We start from the raw sequence: 25505 nt of genomic DNA on the forward strand, positions 1-25505 counted from the left end.
CTGTTATCTGTCTCCCTCTCAGGAAGTTAAAAGGTTTGGATATCATAGCTCTGAATATATTTTTCCTCAATAATGTTATTATAACTACTGCCCTTTCAAAGCAAAACATTACCATTTCAATTTATATGTAATCTACTTTTGCAGTATAATATCTCTTTCATAATAAATCATAATGCATTTGACTTGAAGAGAGAACGGGTGAGGGGAAGGGAGGAGCGTGTGGGAGAAACAGAAGCAGAGACTTGAGAAGAAGAAATGTTGAGGTGACTCTCTGCTTGTGAGATAGAGCGAGGCAATGTTCACTGGAGGAGTGAAATAGGCATGAAGACAGAAGGGGAGAGAGAGAGCGAGGGAGAGAGCGAGAGAGAGAGGTTGGGAGGATATGGATGGTCAGTGGTGAAACGGTCAGAGAGAATCAGAGGAGGAGAGAGAGCGAGAGAGAGAGAGGTGAGGAGGATATGGATGGTCAGTGGTGAAACGGGCAGGGAGAATCAGAGGGAGAGAGGGAGAAAGGGAAGGATGAAGCCGAATGAGAATGAAGGAGAGTGAGAGAAAATAATGGGGCAGGTGGGCCGAGTGAGAGAGATGTCACTGTGGGGCATGGGAGGTTGTCACGCACACCTGCACACCCTCAGTGAAAGGCCACTGCTACAACTCCCCCTGTCCACACACACACACACACACACACACACACACACACACACACACACACACACACACAGAGGAAAAAACAAACAAACACTTTACCAACCCCCACTTCCATCTTCACTTCTCCCCCCTGAGCCGACAGACAGACCCTGAGGGACTATGGCATAATCACTTTATTTCCCCGTTGGCTAGAACCACTGTCTGGACTAACTCTGCCTGTGTGATCCCCCCCCCCCCAATATAACCACCCTCCTTCCTGCAGGGACCACCGTGGCCCAGGTGACAGCCACAGATGCTGACGATCCTTTGTTTGGAAACAATGCTAAGCTCATCTACTCCATCCTGCAGGGGGAGCCCTACTTCTCTGTGGAGCCAAAGACAGGTACCGCCATAGCGCCACATGGGCTTCAATTAAAATACCCCTGTAGTGACAATAAATAGTTTTTATATTTCGTTGTGAATTTACATGGCTCATCCGTACTGTGCCGGAGCTCTGCTGTGCATACTCCATGACGTTACCCTTGATGTGGTCTTAATGAACTCCACTTGTTTCTCTCTCACTCGCTTTCTCACTCTCCCTGTCTTTCTGCCTCCCTTTCATTTCCACCCTCAGGTATCATTGTAACATCATGGCCAAACATGGACCGCGAGGCCAGAGAGCAATACCAGGTGGTGGTCCAGGTGAAGGATATGCTGGGCCTCAGCGGCGGGTACTCCTCTTCCACCACAGTCACCGTAAGCCTGACTGATGTGAACGACAATGGGCCCACGTTTCAGCACCGTGAGTCACTCCCATCGCTCACTGACACACCGCCGGGCCATTCACACACACACAAGAATCAATGGAGAAATGCAATAAGGACACGGTTAATAGTACACCTGAGAGGTATTTATCTGAAACACTTCCCTGGTTTGGGTGGGTGGTTTGCACCTCCAGCGCTGCATTCTGCTGTAAACATCTCATTGTTCTGCCCGCGGTCAAAATTAAAACATGTCGGCGTGAGAGGCGGGGTAGACAGAGGAGGGCAGAGAGAGAGAGAGAGAGAGAGAGAGAGAAAGATATGCAGAGAAGAGACAAAGAAAAATTGTAGAGAGGGAGAAAGAGAGACTGGGAGGGAGATGAGGATGTGCTATTTCTGTTCATCCATTTGTGCATGTGTATGTGGGATGCTTAAGTCCACTGGATGAATTTAATCATTCACACGTGAAAGGACATTTGTCATGACCTTTGGAAACAAACCCGGCCCTCTCAGCGATAAACCTCTCTAAATGAATTCCCCAGAAAGAAATCAATTCTGCAGAAAAGAGAAAACAAGGATGATGCTTTCAACTGTCAGTTCTCCGCTCACATCCCCTGCTTCCTATATTCGGTGGATATGATACCCACTCGTCAGACCATGCAAATATTGCGGGGCCACACGCCGCTTTGAGCCATGCGCCTTGTGTTGTGTCGTGCAATTGCACCTCAAAATGATCATCAGCTGCAGACTATTTTGGGGAGCAGCTGGTTGCTTGAGAAGAATCCTCCCAACGGGGGCAGTCGTCCAAATAGAGTAGCTCGAAGACACAATCGCATTTTCTCTTCTTATTAGAGCTATGCCAGGATTACGTAGGTGCAGTTGCCAGAAATTATCTTCTCACTCGAAATGACCCTCCACTGCAGTGTTCTCCGTCCTCATCATCCTGCACCCTACAGCAAAACTTTCTTCGTTAGCCATTTCCAACTTACTGTATATTACTTTAGCCAAGGCTACAGTGGAACTTTTTCATTCATCTGTTTGTTTATTCGTCTATTAGTTCAAACTGGTTAACTTGTTTGCAGGCGCTGACCACAGTTCAGTAATGAATACGGTGGAGGTGAGCAGAAAATGAGAGCTCAAGAAGGAAGGCAGGGCAGGAGAAATTCTGAATATTGGTGTGTTGTTCTTACTGAAAGGTGCTGAGGCTACATGCTTCACTGGGCGGCACGGTGGCCCAGTGGCCCAGTGGTTAGCGCTGTTGCCTCACAGCAAGAAGGTTGTGGGTTCAAACCCCAGGCCGTCCCAGGTCCTTTCTGTGTGGCGTTTGCATGTTCTCCCCATGTCTGTGGTGGGTTTTCTCCGGGTGCGCCGGTTTCCTCCCACCATCAAAAAGACATGCATGTTAGGGTTAATACTCCTGTCTCTGCCCCTGAGCAAGGCAATGGAAAGAAGAACTGGAGTTGGTCCCCAGGAGCTGCACGGCGGCTGCCCATTGCTCCTAGCTACACAGCTAGGAATGGTTAAATTCAGAGAGCAAATTTCATTTATATGTATGTAGAAATTGACAAATAAAGCATATTCTATTCTGTATTCTTTAAGGGAAAAACACCACCGACACATGAATAACTCAACAGTGAGCATTAAAACACAGCATTCAGTCAACAATCAGCTATCTCGACTTTTGCATGCTAATAACTCCATTTGATATTACATACAGTACTACATATTATATATCCCATAGCATGGAAGGTTTACATATGCCAGGTATTTTCCACCAGCAAATCAAACATATATATATATATACCAACAGTCATGGCTGACGTTAATATATAATACCCGTTAAGCACGACTGGCTGTCATACCGTCTATTGTGGTAGTCAGGGAACTGGTGGGTTTTTCCACTCTCTTGCATATGTACTGCTACTATAAAGATAAATTTTCAGAATGAACATGTGTTGGATAAAGCCGTAACACCCTCACTGCTGTCATTTACTATTCATGGGCGGCTGTTGCTGCTGGAAGATGCTGTATGAGGTGCAGGCCCACGCCATTGCCTGGCAAGCTATCAGTACCACACTAAAGCACTAATGTTTCCCTCAGACCTGTACACGTTTGCCGTCCCTGAAAATGCACCAGTGGGCATCACCGTGGGCAGGATCATGGCAGATGATGGAGATGTCGGTGTCAATGCCAGGATGAACTACAGTCTGGAGGACCTGGAGGAGAGCACCACCTTCAGAATTCAGACAGACCCCGTCACTCAAGAGGGGGTGGTTCTGCTGGCCAAGGTACATACATTCAAATGCATTTTTCAGTGTACACCTGATGTTTTTGGCAGCTGTATGATTGTTTTGATCCTCTCAATTCTGTTTTTTGTTTTGTTTTGTTTTTTGGACTCGGGAGCAGTCTGCTGCACTAAAAAAAGTAAAGAAAATCCTATAACATATTTATAATGCTGCAAGCCAAACATGGTGACTTTTTGCCTGTCAAAATAACTTTATTTCTTCTCCTGGGCATGACATTGAATGTCAAACATCACCTTTCTTTTTATCCAAACACAGCATGGGGGGTTTCAATTGAGATGGTCTTCTGATAATGATAAAAGAAATATAAACGGTATTGTCTGAATGTGAATCATTTGGGAAATGTTCTAATGGTTTTGCATGCTGTTTTCTTTCTGTTACGTGTTAATCAAAAATACAATGGTCACACACATGGTCACAGCTGGCGGTTCACTGACATTGACTAAACCATTTGCATCAGTCAATCTGACTTGTGTCCAGGACTCAAATGAATAATCATCTATCTTAAACACACAATGGCATTGCACAGTTGCGAAGCTGTTACTTTCTTGCAAGAGTTTGCGCCAGTTTATTTTAAGCAGCACATTAAACTGTTTGATAATGATCAGAAAAGCGATTTCTGTTTATCAGAGCCACAGTTATATCAAGTAATTTTGAGTAATATGAGCTCAGCATTCAAAGAGAGATTACTCATTTTATTTCTTCCATCTTTCTCTACTTTACCCCATCGCAGCCTCTGGACTACGAAACTAAGAGACGCTTTGTGATGGCAGCCGAGGCAGTCAACGATCACATGGACACGCACTTCCTGAGTTACGATGAATTCAAGGATAGGACCACACTCAAGATCATTGTGGAGGATGTGGATGAGCCCCCCGTCTTTCTCGCTCCAGTCTATGAGTGGAAAGTTCCAGAAAACGCAATGATGGGAACGGTGGTTGGCACTGTCAGTGCCAGAGACATTGACACAGTCAACAATCCCATCAGGTACTGTTTATATGACCTCTCCAAATAGCAAACCAGGGTGAATGACACATGCCACCACACTGCCAGTATGATAATGACTAGGTGCATATCCAGGCTCGAGAGTGGAGAATAGGGGTTGGACATCCTTTGACAGTGTGCCCTAGACAGATTCCTCCACAGGGTGAAAAATCATTCCATTTCAAATAGTGTTACTGGCTCAGTGCATCCATTTTTACCCTTGATCTCTGTGGATACCCAGTACATGGTCATATTTATCTCATATTACTTTAGTAGGAAATGAGCCCTGCTGAATAAATCATGACAATTTTTTATACCTCACAGGCTTTTCTATCTATTGCCGTGGTATTATCACAAAGCAACGCATCCAGGACGTAGGAATGTAATAAAGCACCATACGAGGTGGCATATGGAATTCAGATTTGAAGTCATTTGCAAGTGGGGCACGTTGCAGAGGAGACAGCAGTGCTGCTGGTGCCTGTAGTCCACCCCAGCAGAGCTGAAGAGTGGCAGGTGCTGCATATCATCCACTCTCTAGCCTTTTTACTGGCCCTTTGGTGACACCGTCACACTGAGAAAATAAATTCACTCTGGCATTTTAGGCGTTTTGACAGCTCTACTGAATAAGTAGATTTAGTTTGGTCAAATCGGCGTGCATGTCATTTTCATTATCAACAAGGTGGTTCAAAACACATAATGCATCACTTAGTCCACATTCCCTCTTATTTATCCTAATTTACCGAGGTAGCATAATTACTTACATTAATAGGTAAATAAGGCCAATGATGTGAAAAACATACAATATATTCCTTTCTACATGTCTCTGCTGGCTACTGAGCTAACAAATATTTTTCTGAATGAAAGTGTGAAGGGTTGGGAGCATCCGGGTGGCGTGACAGCCTATTCCGTTGCCTATCAACACGGGGCTCGCCAGTTCGAATCCCCGTGTTACCTCCGGCTTGGTCGGGTGTCCCTACAGACACAATTGGCCGTGTCTGCAGTTGGGAAGCCGGATGTGGGTGTGTCCTGGTCGCTGCACTAGCGCCTCCTCTGGTCGGTCGGGGGACCTGTTCGGGGGGAGGGGGAACTGGGGGGAATAGCGTGATCCTCCCATGTGCTACGTCCCCCTGGTGAAACTCCTCACTGTCAGGTGAAAAGAAGCGGCTGGCGACTCCACATGTATTGGAGGAGACGTGGTAGTCTGCAGCCTTCCCCGGATCAGCAGAGGGGGTGGAGCAGTGACCAGGACAGCTTGGAAGACTGGGGTAATTGGCCGGAGACAATTGGAAGAAAAAGGGGGGAAAATCCAAACAAAAAGACAAAACAAAGAAAAAGCGAAGGGTTTGCTAAGATATCATCAGTCTTTCCATTTTGCTAGGATGTTTGTTTCCCTGCTGGTAAACTATGAAAGATGCTTGTTAGCATATAAAAAGATTTCAGTCAGACAAAATAAATGGGCTCCTTCACTTTTGAAAAGTTAGTGTTTCTTTTTCTTTTTCTCCAATTTTCCTTGAGAGGAACTTTGCATCAAGGGTTTGTAAATTGTAATAGCTAATCATTTTTTGATCCATGGTTACTATAGTCATATTAAGAACAGCATTATGTCATTAAAAGAAAACAACAAAATTACCTGTTTAATTCTCTAAATTTGCAAGGTGAATTGTTTAATTGGTTGTTTTTGTCACCATGTCACTGTGTGTGTGTAAGCCCCTGTTGGATGTCTGTCAGCTGATAAAAATAATTGAACGGTTTGCCTAATGCATGTGGCCATGGCTACAGCGCTTCGTTCTTTTCTGAAAATAACTTGCTTAAACGTGTGTCCTGGTGATTTTTCCCTCCAGATATTCTATTGACAAAGGCAGCGACCTCAGAAAAGCTTTCAGAATAGACCCAAACAACGGGACCATCACCGTTGCTAAACCTTTGGACAGAGAGACTCTGAGCTGGCACAATGTCACTGTTGCAGCCGAGGAAACAAGTAAGGCAGATTTCCTATCATGTAAGACAGCATTATGGTCATATGGTCAACATTAAGTACGAGCGTCCGGGTATTGTGGCAGTCTAATCCATTGCCTACCAACACGGGGATCTCGCCAGTTCGAATCCCCATGTTACCTCCGGCGTGGTCGGGCGTCCCTACAGACACAATTGGCCGTGTCTACGGATGGGAAACTAGATGTGGGTACGTGTCCTGGTCGCTGCACTAGGGCCTCCTCAAGTCAGTCGGGGTGCCTGTTAAGGGGGGAGGGGGTACTGGGGGGAATAGGGTGATCCTCCCACGCACCATGTCCCCCTGGCGAAACTCTTCACTGTCAGGTGAAAAGAAGGGGCTGGCAACTCCACATGTATCAGAGGAGGCATGTGGTAGTCTGCAGCCCTCCCCGGATCGGCAGAGGGGGTGATGCAGTGACCGGGATGACTCAGAGAGCGGGGTGATTGGCCAGGTACAATTGGGGAGAAAAATGGGGGGGGGGCATTAAGTACATCTACTTTTACTTAGCTGGGAGATGAGACCTAACTGTATATATATATATATAGAGAGAGAGAGAGAGAGAGAGAGAGAGAGAGAGAGAGAGAGAGAGAGAGAGAGAGAGAGAGAGAGAGAGAGAGAGAGAGAGAGAGAGAGAGAGAGAGTCCTATATCATTGGTGTTTTGGAGACAAATTGACATCCATGTCTAGAAATAAGCAAAACCTTCAACTTCAACAAGATTTCCTTCATAGCTCGCTTTTAGCCTTTTCACTCTCCTCTCTTTTTTTCCGTCTTTGAAGGACGCATTGAAACACCATCACCCTTTTTTGTTTTGCCACAGTTGTATATTAAGAAGCTAAACATTTATCAGTCCAAAGTACTATTTTGGCAGAGCTTTTACAAAGCATCTGTGATACATGTACCCAGTGGACTCCAGGAAATGTCTGTCTTCACAACTGCAGAGCAGAACCATTTATCCGCCACTGTGGCAGTGTTCATCAAAGTGCTGGACATAAACGACAATGTGCCAAGGCTTGCGAGAGATTACCAGCCATATATCTGTGAGGGGACCCAGGCGGGAGAGGTATGTATATTATGATGCCTTGATGGTTCTGGTCTAGTCGCCTGGTGCGGCAGCATTGCAGTTTCCATGACTGGGTATGGTAAAAAAAAATTGGCGTGTTGTACCATACCGTATTATATTGTATGCTCTCACCTGAAAACATCTTTGTGAGTGTAATCTGACTCGTGAAAATGTTCGGCTGTAGCACATCTGAACTGTGTATTCATAACAGGGTTTTATATGTGTGAGCTGCAGTGTCATATATCTGAGAGAGTAAAGGCGAGGCTTTTATGGCTCAACCTTGAATAAGTACATTGTCCCGTCCCTGCCACTAAATATGGACAAAGTTGTTGTCCTTATGTTGGCTGTGTTATCGACATTTGTTAACATTTGCTAAGCGATGTGCTTGTCTCTCTCAGCTCGTTCAGCTGCTCAGCGCCGTGGACCCAGATGAGCCGGTGGAGGGACACCACTTTTACTTCTCCATGGTCTCAGAGAAGCACATCAATCCAAACTTCACCATCAGAGATAATCAAGGTTCAGTTAGATTGAAAGGAAAATCTGCCCCATGTGTCAATTTTTAAAACTTTGCAATGTCACCCCTCCCCCATCTCCCCATATACTATCCTATACCCCAACATATCCCATACACCCTGCACTGCTGCTGCAAGGCTGTCTAGCGAAATGCCAAATGTGTTCCCCAGCAACAGCAACAACAACAACAACAACAACAATGAAAACACTATTGCCGGGCGTCTGGGTAGCACAGTGGTCTATTCCATTGCCTACCAACACGGGAATCGGCGGTTTGAATCCCCGTGTTACCTCCAGCTTTGTCGGGTGTCCCTGCAGACACAATTGGACATGTCTACGGGTGGGAAGCTGGATGTGGGTATGTGTCCTGGTCGCTGCACTAGCACCACCTCTGGTCGGTCTGGGCACCTGTTCGGGGGGGGACTGGAGGGAATAGTGTGATCCTCCCACATGTTACGTCCCCTTGGCGAAACTCCTCACTGTCAGGTGAAAAGAAGCAGCTGGTGACTCCACATGTATAGGAGGAGGCATGAGGCATGTGGTAGTCTGCAGCCCTCCCTGTATTGGCAGAGGGGGTGGAGCAGCGACCGAGACAGCTCGGAAGAGTGGGGTAATTGGCCAGACACAATTGGGGAGAAAAACGGGGAAAAAGCCAAAACAATAAAAGAAAGCCCTAGTGCCTCAAATAGTGTATCCATGATATAGCTATATACATAGAGACATGGTTTCCCATCCAACCGTCAAGCATATTTTAAGCGAAATTTTCCAAAGTTGCAGAAAAACCGAATTGCCCCATAACACGCTGTTGTGAAGCTGATCCAAAGGAGGCGCCTTATACAACCCCATAACCGATAACTGGCATGCATGATTGGGGGGGGGGGGAATTAGACCCAGATTGTAAAAAACAAACACACAGAATTATCCTTAAGCAGTAACCCATCAGCTAGTGGTGAAATGGCAAAACGAAATGAGCTGACACATATATATTGGTGTTTTAGAGATATAACAGCGTATACTATACTGAAGCACAGTGTGATTTCTTTTTGAAGTTATAATGCGCATGCTTAGAAATCACAAATCAAAGAGGAAAAAAATCAATCTGTACTCAGACCAAAGATCCTGGCTAATCCCAAATTGCAAAGATGAGATCAGATGAGGCCATCACCTGCTGGTGGTCCGACCAACGGTGTGTTGCTGTTCTAAACTTATGTGGGGAATTCATCTGTAAAGCTAATAATAAGGCAACGAGGGCGAGGGGGCGTTACAGATAACGGTCACCATGGCCACAAGTAAGATTAGATTGTTTAATCATTTTATTTGTAATCATCTCATTACGTTAATCCAGTATCCACAATTTGAGAAAGGACAAAGCCTGCTACGAAAAAAAAAAAAAGCCCTCCAGTTTGAAAGCAAAACTCACATTTGAAATGATTGGTGTGATTTTATTTTGCAAGATTGTTATTTTAGACATGACTGGAATGATCGATATTTTTTGGAATATGTGGTGGTCAATTTTTGCTAGCATTTTTTTTCTCCCCCTGTCCAAATTGTGTCTGTGTCAGTAGGGGTGAGCGTGTCTTTGAATATTATCTTACATTCGTATTATACCATAAGCCATAACATAATGTCAGTCATATCATATTATAACATTACATTATAATATAAAATTTATTATGATGTTATATTCTCTGTTGCATTTTAGAATAAAATCCCTCACTTGTCCTTTTTGCATTTAAAAATATCTAAGGTGAACAAATAGAGAGCGTAGTAATATGGTATGGTCTTCAATTTATTTATTAAAAATGGGCACTGAGGGCGTCCAGGTGGCATGGCGGTCTATTCCATTGCCTACCAACACGGGGATCGCCAGTTCGAATCCCCATGTTTTACCTCCGGCTTGGTCGGGCGTCCCTACAGACACAATTGACCGTGTCTGCAGGTGGGAAGATGTGGGTATGTGTCCTATTTGCCTAGTGCCTCCCCTGGTTGGTCGGGGCACTTGTTCAGGGGGGAGGGGGAACTGGGGGGAATAGCGTGATCCTCCCACGCGCTACGTACCCCTGGTAGTCTGCAGCCCTCCCCAGATTGGCAGAGGGGGTGGCACAGTGACCGGGACGGCTTGGAAGCGTGGGGTGATTGGCCGGGTACAATTGGGATAAAAAATCCACACAAAAAATAAACAGACAAATAAAATCGGCAATCGGCAAGACAATATGAATCATGCATAAGGAACGATGAAAAATACTACCATCTACCATGATGAACAATTACGATTTTTTTAATGACCGTCAAATTTGTTTAAATTGCCATTTAGCATGTCAAAGAATTTCTGACTGAGCTTTTAACACGAAATTCCAAATTGCAGGGACACGGCTTTTTAAAAACAACAACAAAAACAAGCCCTTGTTCCTCCAGTGCACCTCTCAGTCCTGACACAGTTTCCTCCACAACAGATAACACAGCTGGCATCGTTGCACGAAGGAGCACTTTCACCCGCAAAGACCGCATTCACTTCCTCCTTCCCGTGGTGGTAACAGACAGCGGCTCGCCGGCACTTTCCAGCACCAGCACCTTGACCATCAGTGTGTGTAGCTGTCAACCCACCGGGCACTGCCCCACCGGGGGGGTGCAGGCCCTCGCTCTCTCCATGGGGGTGAGCATCCAAACCCTGCTGGGCCTGCTGCTCTGCCTGGTAGTATTCGCTGGTAAGAAAGGAAGAATTTTCCCATGCATTATGTCGGCTGTTGGTTTTAGATCAAGAATAAAGGGATTGCCAGCGCATCATTCAAAAATGGGTATGTGCACACAGGGGCTTAACAATGCCAAAAAATTAACCATCTAAAAATAGGTGCCAAAAAAGGACGCAAAGGACATCCGGGTGCCGTGGTGCTCTATTTCGTTGCCTACCAACATGGGGATCGCTGGTTCGAATTCCCGTGTTGTCTTCAGCTTGGTCGGGCATCCCTACAGACACAATTGGCCGTGTCTGCGGGTGGGAAGCCAGATATGGGCATGTGTCCTGGTCGCTGCACTAGCGCCTCCTCTGGCCAGTTGGGGGGGGGTGGCTGTGGAGAATACCATGATCCTCCCATGCACTATGTCCCTCTTGCAAAACTCACTGTCAGGTGAAAAGACGTGGCTGGCAACTCCACATGTATTGGAGGAGGCATGCGGTAGTCTGCAGCCCTTCCTGGATCAGATGGGGTGGCGCAGCGGCCGGGACGGCTCGGAAGAGTGGGGTAATTGGCAAAATACAATTTGGAGAAAAAGGAAAAATAAAAAAAATAAAAATAGAATAAAGGGATGGCCTGCACAGCATTGAAAAATGGGTATGTGCACACAGAGGCTTAACAATGCCAAAAAACAAGCCATCTAAAGAAAGATGCTACAAAGGGACGCAAAGATGGAGATGTGTGGATACTTATGCTATCTTCACTGTCTCGAAAAGAGGAAGCTAAACACACACCCAGCCTATATGAATACACAATAATCAACACGACATATCAACATAGGCCTATTTAAAACCACAGGTCCATTGCGGTGAACGATAATTTATAATCTAAACATGCATGTTAAAAAGTGGATGCATGCTCATACATTTATCATTTTTAAGGAAAACGTAAACATCAACAAATGAGTCTTGGAAGACCTGCATGGAATACACAAGACAGGAAGACAAGCCACTGAACAAGAAAGGTTCATGGAAAATTCAATTCAATTCTTCATCACAGCCTGATGGATAGGGTGGAATATCGCAGTAGTTGTAATGTGCCGCTTACCCTCCGTGGTTCATTCAACGGTTGGATGTCACAAACTTCCGGTGTGAACTAGGTGACAAACAATGGCGTATCTGTCATTTTCTCTTCTAATTGCACATTTATGCACAATAACTAGTGTTCTAATCCGATGGTTTACCAACATATTGGGCGACATGAAATAAGATATAAGATGTGACAGGAACTACAGGTAAGCTAGATACACCAAACCAACCAGAGTATCAAACTTCTGTTAGTGTTATTGTGAGGAGTGTGATGATGCTTATGAAAAAGAAGTAATCATTTCTATGGTGTTTTGTTGTTAAAAAGTTATTCTTTTTCAGCAGATCTATTGTGTTAGTGTGGGCTAAAGCAGCTCCGCTTCACGTCACCTTGGCAAGTATTGAAAATTTGTAATGAGCAGGAGAATTCCTCAATAACAAATCTTCCATTCATTTGAATTCCCCACTTAAATCTTACCGGTGTGCCTCTAACACACTTTTTAAAATGCTGAATGCTTGCAGAACAATGATGGCTGTTAATGACCATGTTGGTTGCAATACATCAGTAGGAATGCCATCCTGGGACATTGATGGGTTTGCATAGTGAAGAGCTTTATTATGACCTCTGCTGCTTTGTGTAGTCCCTGTGCCCATCCCATGAAAGATTAATGACAATGCCTACTAAACTAACATTCCTTCAGATGAGAACAATATCCAGTGAAAACAACGCAAGAACATAAACACCCTGTTACATCACCCCTTAACATTCCCCACGCTGACAAGTCAGGAAAATAATTCCTCCATTCACCTGAGTTGATATTGAAACGATCATTTGTAAACTGACATGACCTCATGTTTATTTTTGTTTCAACTCTAAACTAGAAGAGTGCACCCAGTGGAGTCCAGATCCACACCAGGCTTGTCTCCCCTTCTCCAGTGCTCTGACTTGGGCGAAAAACCAGCTGAGGAGTTAGCGCTCAATTGCGGTGTAAAACATGTGTTTCAAAGGTTTTGAATCACTGCAACCATGAGATGTCCTTGGTTATACAGTCATAACTTTGCACAAACATTATTAGGGTGACACGCCCAGTAGTGTGCGAGATTAGCAGCAGACAGATATACACCCACGCATGGACAGAAAGACCAGTGTTTTTCCTTGCCACTATAAGACTTTTGCGCAGCGCCCAAGTCGATAGAATGGAAAATGTGAAAAAAGTCTTTAATATGCAGTGCTCAAGCTAAAAAAATCTAACTAATAATAAAAACGTTTTGCCCGTCTGTCTGTGGATGCTCAGCCTCCCAGGTGGACCCTCGCACTAATGTGACCAAATCTAATATGAACTTGCACTTTCCAAAAAGAAAAGGTTTGCTATGTGACCATTTTGTCCTGTCTTTATTTTCATAATATAATAAAGTTCGGTAAACCATTTACACACACGCATGCATGATTCACATCTACGGTTGACTCAGATCGGGCAGCGACAAGAATATGCAACACTCCCTGTTGCTCCTTTATAACTTTCGCATTTTTGGATTATCAAAATTATTTTAATGACTTTTGATCATGTTGCTGCCTGATCTGGGTCAACTGTTGATGTGAGTCACGCATGCGCATGGTTGACTTGGATCAGGCAGCAACAGAGAGCTGCGTTGGTTAAGTGAGCTAGCGAGTGAATGAAGAGAGGGAGCGGCAGCAGCACTAACAAACATTTTTCAAGGGTTTTGAATCACCTCAACCATGAGAGGTTCTTCATCATACAGTCATAACTGTACACAAAAATCTCAGGCTGATAGGTCCAGTAGTTTGCGAGATTAGCTGCGGACAGACGCACAAACTCCCATATGCACACGCACACACGCCAAACATATAAATTCTCTCTAGGCTATCTGCCTAGCGGGGGATAATAACAGAATAAATGGAAACTGGCGGGATTCATTTATGGTGGGCCTGCACACACACCAAGAGCATACTTGATTAGATGCACTGCTGGAGATGCTGAAATCTTGCTGAGTTCTGGTGCTTATTAGTAATAATATTTTATCTTGCTGTGTATCTAGTGCTGTCCATTCTAATGCTGGTGGTGAGGAGACACAGGCGGAAGCAGCAGGAGGGCCTGGAAGCAGAGAAGAAAGAGCTCCAGCTGCCAGGGAAGGTTTCACAGAAGGTTCTGCGCTATGGAGAACCGGGGTGCAGAGGAGCGGATCTGGGCGTCTCCCAGCCCGTCCCCCTGCGCCCCCACCCCAGGAGGAAGGAGAGGAGACTCCGTAGAGAAGATGTCGCAGCCAGCATACGAATGTCCCTCCGACAGTCCCATCTTATTGGCCCCGAGGACGAGGTCTTCAGACAGTTTATAATGGACAGGCTGACAGAAGCTGACCAGGATCCGTACGTTCCTCCATTTGACTGCCTTAGAACCTATGCGTATGAGGGGACGGGGTCGGCTGCAGGATCCTTGAGCTCGCTGGAGTCCTGTACTTTTGAGCCTGGGGATGAGCAACCTGCATCCAGACCCAGACCCTCTTTGGTGCAACTTACTCCATGGCAGGGGACAGGGGAGGAGGAAACCACTTTCTGAAAGACCCTCTCTTGAGAATGGGGTTTTTGTTTTGTTTTTTTGCTTGTTTGACATTACATTACACTTCTCTTAACACGCACCTGTACTGATGGAAGCACCAATCAAAAATGTGCATTTGCAAAATGGTAAAACTTAGGGATACATACTCACAAAAATGTGACATATGCTTCATCAGTGTAATTACAGCTTTACAGCACTGCACTTAAACAACAGCCTTTTTAATTAAAACACCTACTATTCAACTGTTAATTATATCTGTCCTTTGGACTGTGACCTTCTGCACATGAATATAAATATTGCTCAGTTGTTTGTCTTATTACTTTGAACATTGGTTCATGATGGTCAATACGTATACTCAAATTGTACAGTCAATGAACTTGTATAAAGTTGATGTCTATGGCAAATTATTATTCAAATTACTACAGAGATACGGTTATCTTATTAATGCTGTAATGACAGACGAGATATGTAGTGAAGATGTATTAGTTATTTGGTTCCATACAGTATTTAGTATCAAAACCTTGCTTTGATAAAACAAATTAATATATGTATTTATCACAGCAGCTTGTTTCTTATGCAGTTTTCCTTGTCAAACAAAACGCTTCCACAAAACGAAAGTAAAAACCTCGTAAGAGGGACGATCACTCCAAGTACTGAAAAGAAAGCGACTCAAAAAAGGAAGTCTTGATTTTTTTTTCCACATAAGAAACTGATTACATCAAGGATTTAGGATTCAGTAGCGGGATAGCCGTCTTATTAAGATGGACTTCTGTTTTAGCAGTGTAAACATATGCTATAGCTGAGCACATCACATAGCTGTTTCTGGTTCCCTGCTTCGTCGTGACTTTGATTTTTTTTTTTTTTGATTTTGATATACTTTATTAATCCCAATGGGGGAAATTATGCTCTGCATTTAACCCATCCTAGCTGTGCAGCTAGGAGCAGTGGGCAGCTGCAGCGCCCAGGGACCAATTCCAGTTCTTCTTCCCATTGCCTTGCTCAGGGGCAGAGACAGGAGTATTAACCCTAACATCCATGTCTTTTTGATGGTGGGAGGAAACTGGAGCACCAACAGAAAACCCACCGCAGACACGGGGAGAATATGCAAACTCCACACAAAAGAGAACCTGCAATGACACCCAAGGTTGGACAACCCTGGGGTTTGAACCCAGGACCTTCTTGCTGTAAGGCGACAGCGCTAACCACTGCACCACCGTGCCACCCATGAGTCACCAGAGATCCATCCAGTCACAGTGGTTTTGTCAGTAAGATGTGTGGAGGCCCCAAAAAAAAAGATAAATAAATAAACAATAAATGGATTTAGGGCATTTATCATGAAAAAGAGTAGTTGAACAGCAGCACCTGTTTGAGTTCAGTGAGAAAAGGTGGCATGGCACATAAAAACAGGCTCCCCTCCTTTGGTTGTGGTCCACTTTGGTGAGAGGCGGGAAATCCATTCTTGGAGTTGACTGTGTGGGTGGGTGGCTTCTCCAGGGGTGGCTGAAGGTAATTACATGTTGAAAAGGTCCAACCACTCCCTTTCTCCTCAACTAATTGGGCTGTTTGCTGTCTGAGAAGGTCAACGTTTGGGCCAGAGAGAATACCGAGGCTGTACTGTAACTAACTTTCACATGCTAACCCGCGTGGGAAGTGATTTGGATACACAAAACGAGGAGGGTTATATACAGGAAGGAATCAATTGGCAATGTCTTTACAGTTTTTTCTGTCCGTTGCTGTGATTTCCTGTGCAAAACCGTGTGCTACTTCGCCAGCCAGTTTCGAGGCATTACTGCTGTCCAATGTGAGTTTCAGTAGTCTCCACATGAAGCGCTGCTGGAAACAATGTCTCAGACCCGTTCTTTTTAAACTGAATCATAGTCTCACAATGACTTCTCCTGGAGCAGGTGTTCACTGAAAATGTCTTTCTGAGATCCTTTCAAACCAATCTCTGCAGTCTAACGTCTGGGATATTGGATTTGCTCACGATGGCTTTGTTGTAATTTTTTTTTTCAATTGCACCTTAGTGTTTGAAGTCATTTAGCCCTTGGTGTCATTTAACCTTCCAAATTTTTGTCATTACCCATAGTGAGTATCACGGCTAATTTCACCTAACAGCCCCCTTTTTCTTTGTGTAATTATGTCCATTACAGCAATGTGACAGATTTCACTCCGTCAACTGTCTCTGTCCTCTGATCGCCTACACAAGCTATGGATTTTATTTTATCAAAACCTCTGCCAAAGAGCTCGACACTCACTCAGCCAGCTGATGGGGAAACAAAAACAAAAACATAAATAATGAAAACAGACACACAGACAGATAAACTGATAAGCAAGTAGACAAAGAGCTCTATATCCACAATGAAAGTCTGAATCAAAAAGAAATCGTTTGATTTGGACGTATTTCAGTTCTTGGCGTTCAAAGAAAGTTGAATCAGTTCATCTTGATACAACGTTTATGACAGATAACGTTTCATCACTCATCTAAATGACCTCTTCAGTCTAAACTGACTGCAGGTATCCCCACCCTTATAAACAATACAGTTGCATAACGACTGAAACCAACGACCAGTTTCATATGAAAATATGGGTGTGGCCATTAACTTGAGTTACAATGGCCATATGTACTATTCACAGAGGATTTGGGAATGTTTGTAATCACAGCATTGTAAAATGGCGACAGATGCATCTGTGAATAGCACACATGGCCATTGAAACTGTAGTTAATGGTCACACCCATATTTGCATATGAAACTAGTCGTTGGTTTCGGTCGCTATGCAACTGTGTTGTTTATAAGGGTGGGGATACCTGCAGTCAGTTTAGACTGAAGAGATCACTTAGATGAGTGATGAAATGTATCTGTCAATAAACGTTGTATCCAGAACTGATTCAACCTTCTTTGATTTACTTACCTGGATTATTGAGCATGCATCAAGACATTTCTTGGCGTTATTACCTGATGCGTACAGTGTGTGCACAAATAGCTACTGTGACGTAAGATGTTGTGTTATCCAAACAACATGTTCGAGGATGTATTTGACAGGAATAAGAGATTTGCTCCATCCAAAGTGTGCAGTCCCTTGAAGCAAAAAGAAAAACCCGCTCTGACAAAGTGACTGATCCAGTAAAACAACCTTGAGCCTTTAACTTACAAAGCGGACATGCCTTAGATGCAGTCATCTGTGTGTGGGTGTGCGTGCGTGTGTGTGGTTTAATATAGTTGTAGTGTTCTAGAAAAAAAAGCCCTTCCAATGGTCTACAGTCATAGTGAACATGGCCAGAATGTGGGGCCATATCTTAAAAAATATGACCATCCTTTATCGCTCAGTAATTTGTCTCATTGACAAATGATTCCTGTGATAGACTTTCAATTACAGTTGCACCTCAGCCCAGTGGAACTGGAGATCCCAGCAGACTGTGAAACTGAATGTGACTGATGGGGGAACAGAAAAGGTCTGAGACTTATTAAGACGCAGAATTAAAGTATGCATCAACGCCCAATGCGTAACTAGTCTTTTTACTACAATATTGAACTAAACTGGCACCAGGAGAAGGGAATTTTATGTAACAAGCCTTGTACTTTACAACTGCTCTGATCACCCCAGCATGAATGTTGGGAGTCAAATCTGACGGAAAATGTTGTAAAAGATTATGCAGACGTTAATATTTTAGGATTCACAGAATACATTTTCTTTCCTTTAAGTATTTCATCTGATCCACTTGTACTTCTATCACAGTCATGGGCAGCCATTAATTCCAGAGGAGCACTGTCACACTTTGAAATATAATTAACAACTACATATAGTGACAATGCTATTCATACAATAAGTTGGTGCACAATAATGAAGTGGAAATCTGTATTAATGTGTATCAAAGGTTAATGAATTTGGCAGACCTTTCCATGTATAATTTGTGATTGGATTTTTCCATAAGCACAGTGGTGTCTATCTTGGCAAACATACAAACAGTTGATGAGGGGCTAAGTAGAGGAGACGACGGGCTCTAGTTTCCGGGTCATAGCACAGTCGAAGGGGGCTGGCGCTAGTTCACGGCGCAAATCGAGCTAAGGTGTGGCCAACACATTTTTGCTAATTTCAGGACATCCGGCGCAAGCGGGAATCAGGCGCAACGGAGGTACAGTTGTAAAAGGGTTGGATTAGAAGGAATAAATCATCAGTAGGAGTGGTGGGGGCTGTCTTCAATTACAGCCAATCAAATCAGCTCCTCTCATTCCCTTTAAAAGCAGCGAGCTCTCTGTTATGAACGGCGGAAGTCCAGACCAGCCAAGGCAGAAAAGTTCCTCTCAGGAGGAGAAACTCCAAGTATGTCCTTGTTCGGGAGGTGCAGACCTCACCTTCGGGAGGTGGAGTCGACAAGTGCGCATACAACTGACATTAACACCAATTCCAATGTGATATGAGACAACACACAAACATGATTATTTAACAGGCTACCGTTTAACGTGTCTTCGTTCTCACCAGCGTCTTTCTCTCTTTTTCCTGAACATTCTATGAACACAGCAGGAGGCCTTAAATAGTTGCAATCACGGATCAATTAGCCTAGGCAATCAGTTCGTTCTTTCAGACTGAATGAAGTTAATATATATTGAAATCCCCATCACCATGTTGTTTTCCGTGCGTAATGACGCACATTGACTTTAATGCTGGAAGACAGTGATACACGTGCAGCTATTTTGTTTTGTGATTAAAAAGGTTTAGGACATTAGTAAGCAATTATTCACTAAATAGGCCAACATAACATACACAACGTGGCGTGTGTGATTTTGGATAAGTCTATGCCTAGTTCAGCTTCGCCTAATTCACTCTGATTTTGACTGCGCCCCCACGCCCATTTCGGGGCAAGTGATGTCATGGCGAGCCCAGAAATTAGCAAACGCACCAAAACAAGAGAAAAATCACCTTTTCCCCAACAAAATCGTCACTACATTTGTGCGATGCCCCCCGGCCTTGCGCCATCCGGAAACAAGGGCCCTATAACTTGTCCGATGATCTGGTTCTTAATGAAAGTTCGCTGATTCCCAGGACTGTGTTATTAGTCCCAGGATTGATTTATCATCCAAAATAAATGATGTGATACAAGCTTCAGTTTATTGCGGAGAATGGCTTGCGTATGTTGGCCTATTTTTATTGCAACAAGATCGACAGTCAGGGCTCCCACGTCACTCTCTTCTCTCTTACTGACAGACTGAAAGGCGAGCAGGTAACATTTCCTCTATTACTGCCATAAAACACCACGTGAATCCCAAATTGATGATGATTACCGACCTGTTGCTTTGACTTCTGTTATTGTGAAGTGTCTAGAAAGATCGGTTATCCATCCATCCATTATCCAAACCACTTATCCTGCTCTCAGGGTCGTGGGGATGCTGGAGCCTATCCCGGCAGTCATTGGTTGAAAGATGGTTATATATATATTGGTTATATAAAATGTAACATTTCTGTTACCCTTGACCCATTACAGTCTGCCTACTGTTCCAACCAAGGCTGGATTAGTACCCCCAGGAGCCCCCAGGCACTGAAGCTCATAACCCCCCCCCCCCACACACACACACACACACACACACACACCATGCCCACCCTATGTCCCAGCCATTAAACCCCACCTTAATTATTTTGAGCTTTCAGTCAAGCTGGCATGTCAAATCCACCAGCCCACAAGCACACACTTATTGGTCAAAGGATGAATAACCAATCCAGCTGAGCAGGTATGCATATACAGTTCGATAAACCAAGTACTGCCATTTCACTCACAAATCACAAGACATGGCAACAATGGATTAACTCATCCCAGTGTATGACTCTAGATTATGGCAAATTGTGTTCATGGAAAACCACCCAAGCAAACAGCACACCAGTTATTACTGATACATAATAATGTGACTGCCTAGGAATAGGCTTACAACAATGCCATCCTAAGGTAATCACACAGCACAGCTGAGTGCAGGTTTCACAATAAGGCTCACTAAGTGAGTTAGGCAACTTCACACGGAACTGCAAAAACCAACATATAATGAACTTGACAAATTGACTCCAATACAATATAACAGGATCACATCACAGTGAGGCAATGCACGTTATGCAAACATAATCTCAAATAAACTCATCCACAAAATAACCAGCGACACACAATCACAATAGACAATACTGCTCAATGCAGACAATGTAATCAAATGGTTCTTACCTTTAGAAGTTCTTTCTTGACTTGACTTGGCAGCGCGTCGTTGCTGGAGCTAAAGACTTCCAGGCTAATGTTTTCGTTGCTAGCTAGCTGAGGCTATGCATTACTGCAACCGATGGTAGACGCTTCCAGGCTATCGTTACTACTTGCTAGCTCGACTTTCGACTTCCTTCACTTTGTCTAGCTTTTCTGAAAAACACTACATATTAAGAGGGCTTTTTCGTGGCCGCTTCTTTCACTTCCCTTTCCTTTCTTTTTGGCAGCCCCGCTGAGCTTTTGGTTAACGCCGTCAATTTTCTGCTGCTTGTCAATTTTTCCCGCACACTGCTCACTGATATACGGAGCCTTATTAGGGACATAGTGAGTAAAACAACCAGGGGGGAGCAGTCTTTCTATTTGAGTCCAAGTTTATAACAGAGGTCTGGGGCCCCTGCAGATGCGCTGAATAGAGCTGGCGAACACCATGGCGGTGTGACACTCCGGTTAGGGAATCACGGAGGCGGAGCTTCAGTTTGAGGATATTCATTCGAAGAAAAATGGGGTTGTCTACAGGGCGATACAATACAACATCTATATTAATGAACAATAATAAAACATGAGCGATTATAATCCACACGCACACACATAAACATAACACAACACATGCGTCGGCGTGGGGCACGGCGGCGGACGGAACATAGCTAACGCCCAACTAAGCTAACCAGCATGGCATAGCGAACAGCGTCTCAAACAACAGCGACAGAAAACAGATTTATATAAACATATTTCCAAAGTAAGTTGCAGTGAATGAAACGGGCACAAACGAAGACACACATAATGTACTTACAGCTGTCATTGACACACAATGTCCTCGAAATGGGAAAGGAAAACTGTCGTTCACTTGCAGACAATCGGACCGAGAAAGCTGGTTAGAACCGGTTGGAACCCCCCTGGAGAGAACCGGAAAGTCTCTGCGTCTCTGCATCAAAACCAAGGGCCAGTAACCTTACCAGTAAACTCAGGTGAGTGCTCAATACTAGTAATACTAGCGGGAGCCAAGCTAAACTCTTAACAATGGTTTTCCTACAAAGCTGAAAATAAAACTCAACGAGAAGCTCCATAGCGGATGTTTTGACTCGGGGGACAAAGTATTGCGAGTCCCTATAATAACGGCTCCGTACTGATACAACCCAACTGATAGTGGGTCAGGTAGAAATTAATTCCACAATTTTTAACCTTGACTTGATTTAAGAAAAACTGATCTTGAATCTGTGCAATGTAAACCTGCTGCTCTCTATGCCCACCCACCTTGACCGTTAGCTAATCTAGTGTATTGCCGCATGCTCACCAGTCACCGCTTGCCCAGCCATTTCACCAATATAATAATCAAACATGAGACTTAATTTTCTTGGAAACAACTTTTATTTCATTCTGATTGGATAATTATCATGAGAATGGGTCAAGCTTTGTGTCATATATCTGTGGAGCCCGACACACAAAAAAACAAAAACTCATGCATTTTTGTTCTCCCATTGCAGAGGGCCCTTTTACGCTTAGGGGCCCCTGGGCACATGCCCAGGTTGCCCATATGGTAGATCTGGCGTAGGTTCCAACAGATCTGTAGATGATGCTATCTCGCTTGCTCTGCATACTCTCTTAATACACCTTGAAAAGAAAAATACCGATGTCAGAATGTTGTTGATTGATTACTGCTCTGCTTTGAATACAACTGTACCATCCGAACTGGTGTTGAAACTCAGCAGTCTTCGTCTGGGCAACTCTATCGGTAATTGGCTATTTGATTTCCAGACAGGCAGGCCCCAGATTGTGAAAATAAGTGAAAGATACTCATCTACATACGTTCTTATGACCAGCACGCCTCAGGGCTGCTGTCTCAGTCCCCTATTGTACAGTCTGTTTACGCACGACTGTGTTGCCAAATATGACAACAACAGCATCATTAAATTCACAAATGACACCACAGTGATTGGACTAATAAGCGGCAGTAATGAGATGGCCTATAGGAGGGAATGGGAAGATTTAACCATATGGTGAAAAAAAAAACCTCTTGCTAAAAGTCAGTGAAGAAATTATTTTTGGCTTCAGAAAGATCAGAAAAAATCGCATTCCTATTTCCATCAATGGGTCGGTCAGCTGTTGAAATTGTGAACAGCTTTAGATTTCTCGGTTTACATATCACAGGCATGCTGCCATGGTCTCTTAACACCAATTGCACCCTGAAGAAGACACAGCAGAGACTGTATTTTCTGAGGCATCGCAAGAGTTTGATGGACTTTCACCATCAAATGCCATTAGGAGAGTGTCTTGACAGGCTGTATTACAGTGTGATTTGGCAACCTGACTGCTCAGGACTGCAGACTGCTTCAAAGGACTGTAAAGACAGCAATGAAATCATTGACATGCAACTACCACAACTTCATAATATTTATACCACTTGCTGCAAAATGAAAGCCTAAAACATCATAAGGACACCGGCCACCCCGCTCGTGTTCTGTTCTCATGCCTGCCATCTAAAAATTGTTACCGGGGCATCAAATCCCACACCACCCATCTCATTATAGTTTCTTTCCACAAGCAGTCAGGTTGCTGAACAGCTGATGCACCCATGTGCACCTTACATTGTTGTGTTATTCTGTACTTTTCTATATTGTGTTTATATAATGTATGAATTCATGTGTACATAGTCTATGTAGGTCTGTAGTGTTGTCTTGTTTTTAAGGGGGGGTGTCCTTGTGTCAAAGCAGAGAGAGCTAGAGCACAAGAATTTCATTGTATTTACAAACCATAAAGTTGAACTAGAACACGAACTTGAACTACCCTAAATGACAGTGCCGTGCAGAAATACAAAATAAACAAAACATGGCGCCGACTAGCATTATTCCCCAGGGGAATGGGGAGACACGTCCCACTCAGTGCTCAAAGAAGGCACGATTCCCCAAACCCCCGTTATAATTGACATGATAACGTTTCAGTTTAACCTCCCAAATCGAGTTGACTGTGCACACGAGATGTGAAAACAGTTTACTAACCTGTCAGCAACATTTTCAGTGTCCTGTCCATTGGTAAAGCATTCACCACAGGGCTCGGTTGTTGGCCCTCTACTTTTCTCTCTTTTTATTTCACCTCTATATGCAGTCATGAAATAAAATTCCATCGCTATGCGGCTGAAACTCAGCTGTATGTGCCTATAAGGAAAGATGGTCCTACTCAAATGATTAATTTAGAGGTCTGCTTGGCTGCTGTGAAAATTGGATGACACTAAATTTCCTGCTTTTAAATTCGGATAAAAGTGCTGGTCGTTGGTCCTGCTAGACACGGACACCAATTTGATCAAGTAACAATAACAAATGACAACTCTGTGATTTCACAAAGTGTGGCAGCCAAAAATCTTAGTCTTACATTTGCTCCCAGCCTTTCCTTTGATTAGCATATTAAAGAAATCACCAAGACTGCCTTTTTTCACTTACAGAACAGCTAAAATTCAGTATTTCCTATCCATGGCTGATGCAGAGAGACATGCATGTGTTTCATCCAGACTTGATTACTGTACTGTTCTGTTTTCAGGTCTGCCACATGCTAGTACTGAAAATCTTCAAATGGTTCAAAATGCTGGTGGTAGAATCCTAACTAAAATTTGATCATATTACACCAATTCTTGCCTCCCTTCATTGGCTTCCTATCTGTGTTAGATAAGACTTCAAGGTGCTTCTGTTGACTTGTAAAATCCTAAATGAGCTCTTACCTGTCTGATCTCCTTAAACTGTACATTCCATCTCAAGCTCTTCGCTCTCCAAATGCAGGGCTCCTGCGTACCCAAAGTTAAAAAGAGGTCAGCTGGTGGCAGGGCCTTTTCCTATCAGGCCCCGTTCTTGTGGATTAACCTGCCTGCTGCTTTCAGACAATCAGTCTGTTGAGTCCTTTAAATCCAAACTTACAACTCATCTTTTTGCCTCAACCTAAAATTAACCTGCAATTAGTTGCCTTTAAGTTGAGTGCTTCATGACCTGTACTGCATGGCGGGTCGGTTTCTGTCTCAATGAATTTACCAAGCACTGTTCTGCCGACGAGCTTATAGAGCACAGAATATTCACTATTACAAACTGCTCTTTTCTCTCACTGGTCTTTGCTCTCTCTGAATAATGTCTTCTCCCTTCTCTTCTTCTGTCTCTATCATCTGTGCATGTAATGGAGTGATGTGATTCTCCCCCATGTGCACGTGTAGTTTGTCCTAAATTGGCTAAATTGGCGCGGTGCTAATTTGTGATAATGGGCTGTACAGATAAAATTGACTTGACTTGACTCTATTACTTGTTTGTTTTGTTTTGTTTTTTGTTTTGTTTTGTTTTTTGGAAAATGGCCATCGCTTCGAAAGCAATAGTTAAATCTCTTTCCGTTCCTTCCAGCACACACAATTTGTTGAAGTTTGGAAGTGCTTTTCTGTCTCTCTGACCCTGTCTCGCTTTTTGTAGGGCAACCAACAATAACCACGGTGACCACAAAGCTATTATCATGACTAAACTACCATTGAGAAAACCAAGGTCCTCTGTTTTATGTGTGCGTGTGCGTGTGCGTGTAACGTTTGCTAAGAAAAGCGATGTGGTGGGAAATAAGATAGACTGTGCACACCATGTGTGCTGTGTGTGTCGATGGAAATAGCCACAACACACACAAGAACAGAGGTTAGGAAAAAACAAACGAGATCTTAACTTTCAACAAAACCAGACCTTCATCTTT

General features: G+C 43.9%; 1 protein-coding gene across 7 annotated transcripts in view; it reads left to right on the forward strand.

The window, feature by feature from the left end:
* cdh19 (cadherin 19, type 2) overlaps positions 1 to 15238 on the forward strand; it is a 28707-nt gene extending 13469 nt beyond the window's left edge. For 4 of the 7 annotated variants that reach the window (XM_056299132.1, XM_056299131.1, XM_056299134.1 and 1 more), the window contains 9 exons: positions 911 to 1030; positions 1262 to 1429; positions 3489 to 3676; positions 4425 to 4678; positions 6517 to 6653; positions 7608 to 7729; positions 8128 to 8245; positions 10696 to 10947; positions 14058 to 15238. In XM_056299132.1, the coding sequence (XP_056155107.1) occupies positions 911 to 1030; positions 1262 to 1429; positions 3489 to 3676; positions 4425 to 4678; positions 6517 to 6653; positions 7608 to 7729; positions 8128 to 8245; positions 10696 to 10947; positions 14058 to 14575 (1877 nt within the window). In that variant the 3' untranslated portion in view covers positions 14576 to 15238. Of the gene's footprint in view, positions 1 to 910; positions 1031 to 1261; positions 1430 to 3488; positions 3677 to 4424; positions 4679 to 6516; positions 6654 to 7607; positions 7730 to 8127; positions 8246 to 10695; positions 10948 to 12341; positions 12394 to 12881; positions 12901 to 14057 lie in introns of those variants that run through there. The other 3 variants (XM_056299135.1, XM_056299136.1, XM_056299137.1) reach the window with 3 other exon arrangements.
* Positions 15239 to 25505: the final 10267 nt, after the last annotated feature.

This window comes from Lampris incognitus, chromosome 19, assembly GCF_029633865.1.
Source record: "Lampris incognitus isolate fLamInc1 chromosome 19, fLamInc1.hap2, whole genome shotgun sequence".
In the NCBI taxonomy this organism is placed as follows: domain Eukaryota; kingdom Metazoa; phylum Chordata; class Actinopteri; order Lampriformes; family Lampridae; genus Lampris; species Lampris incognitus.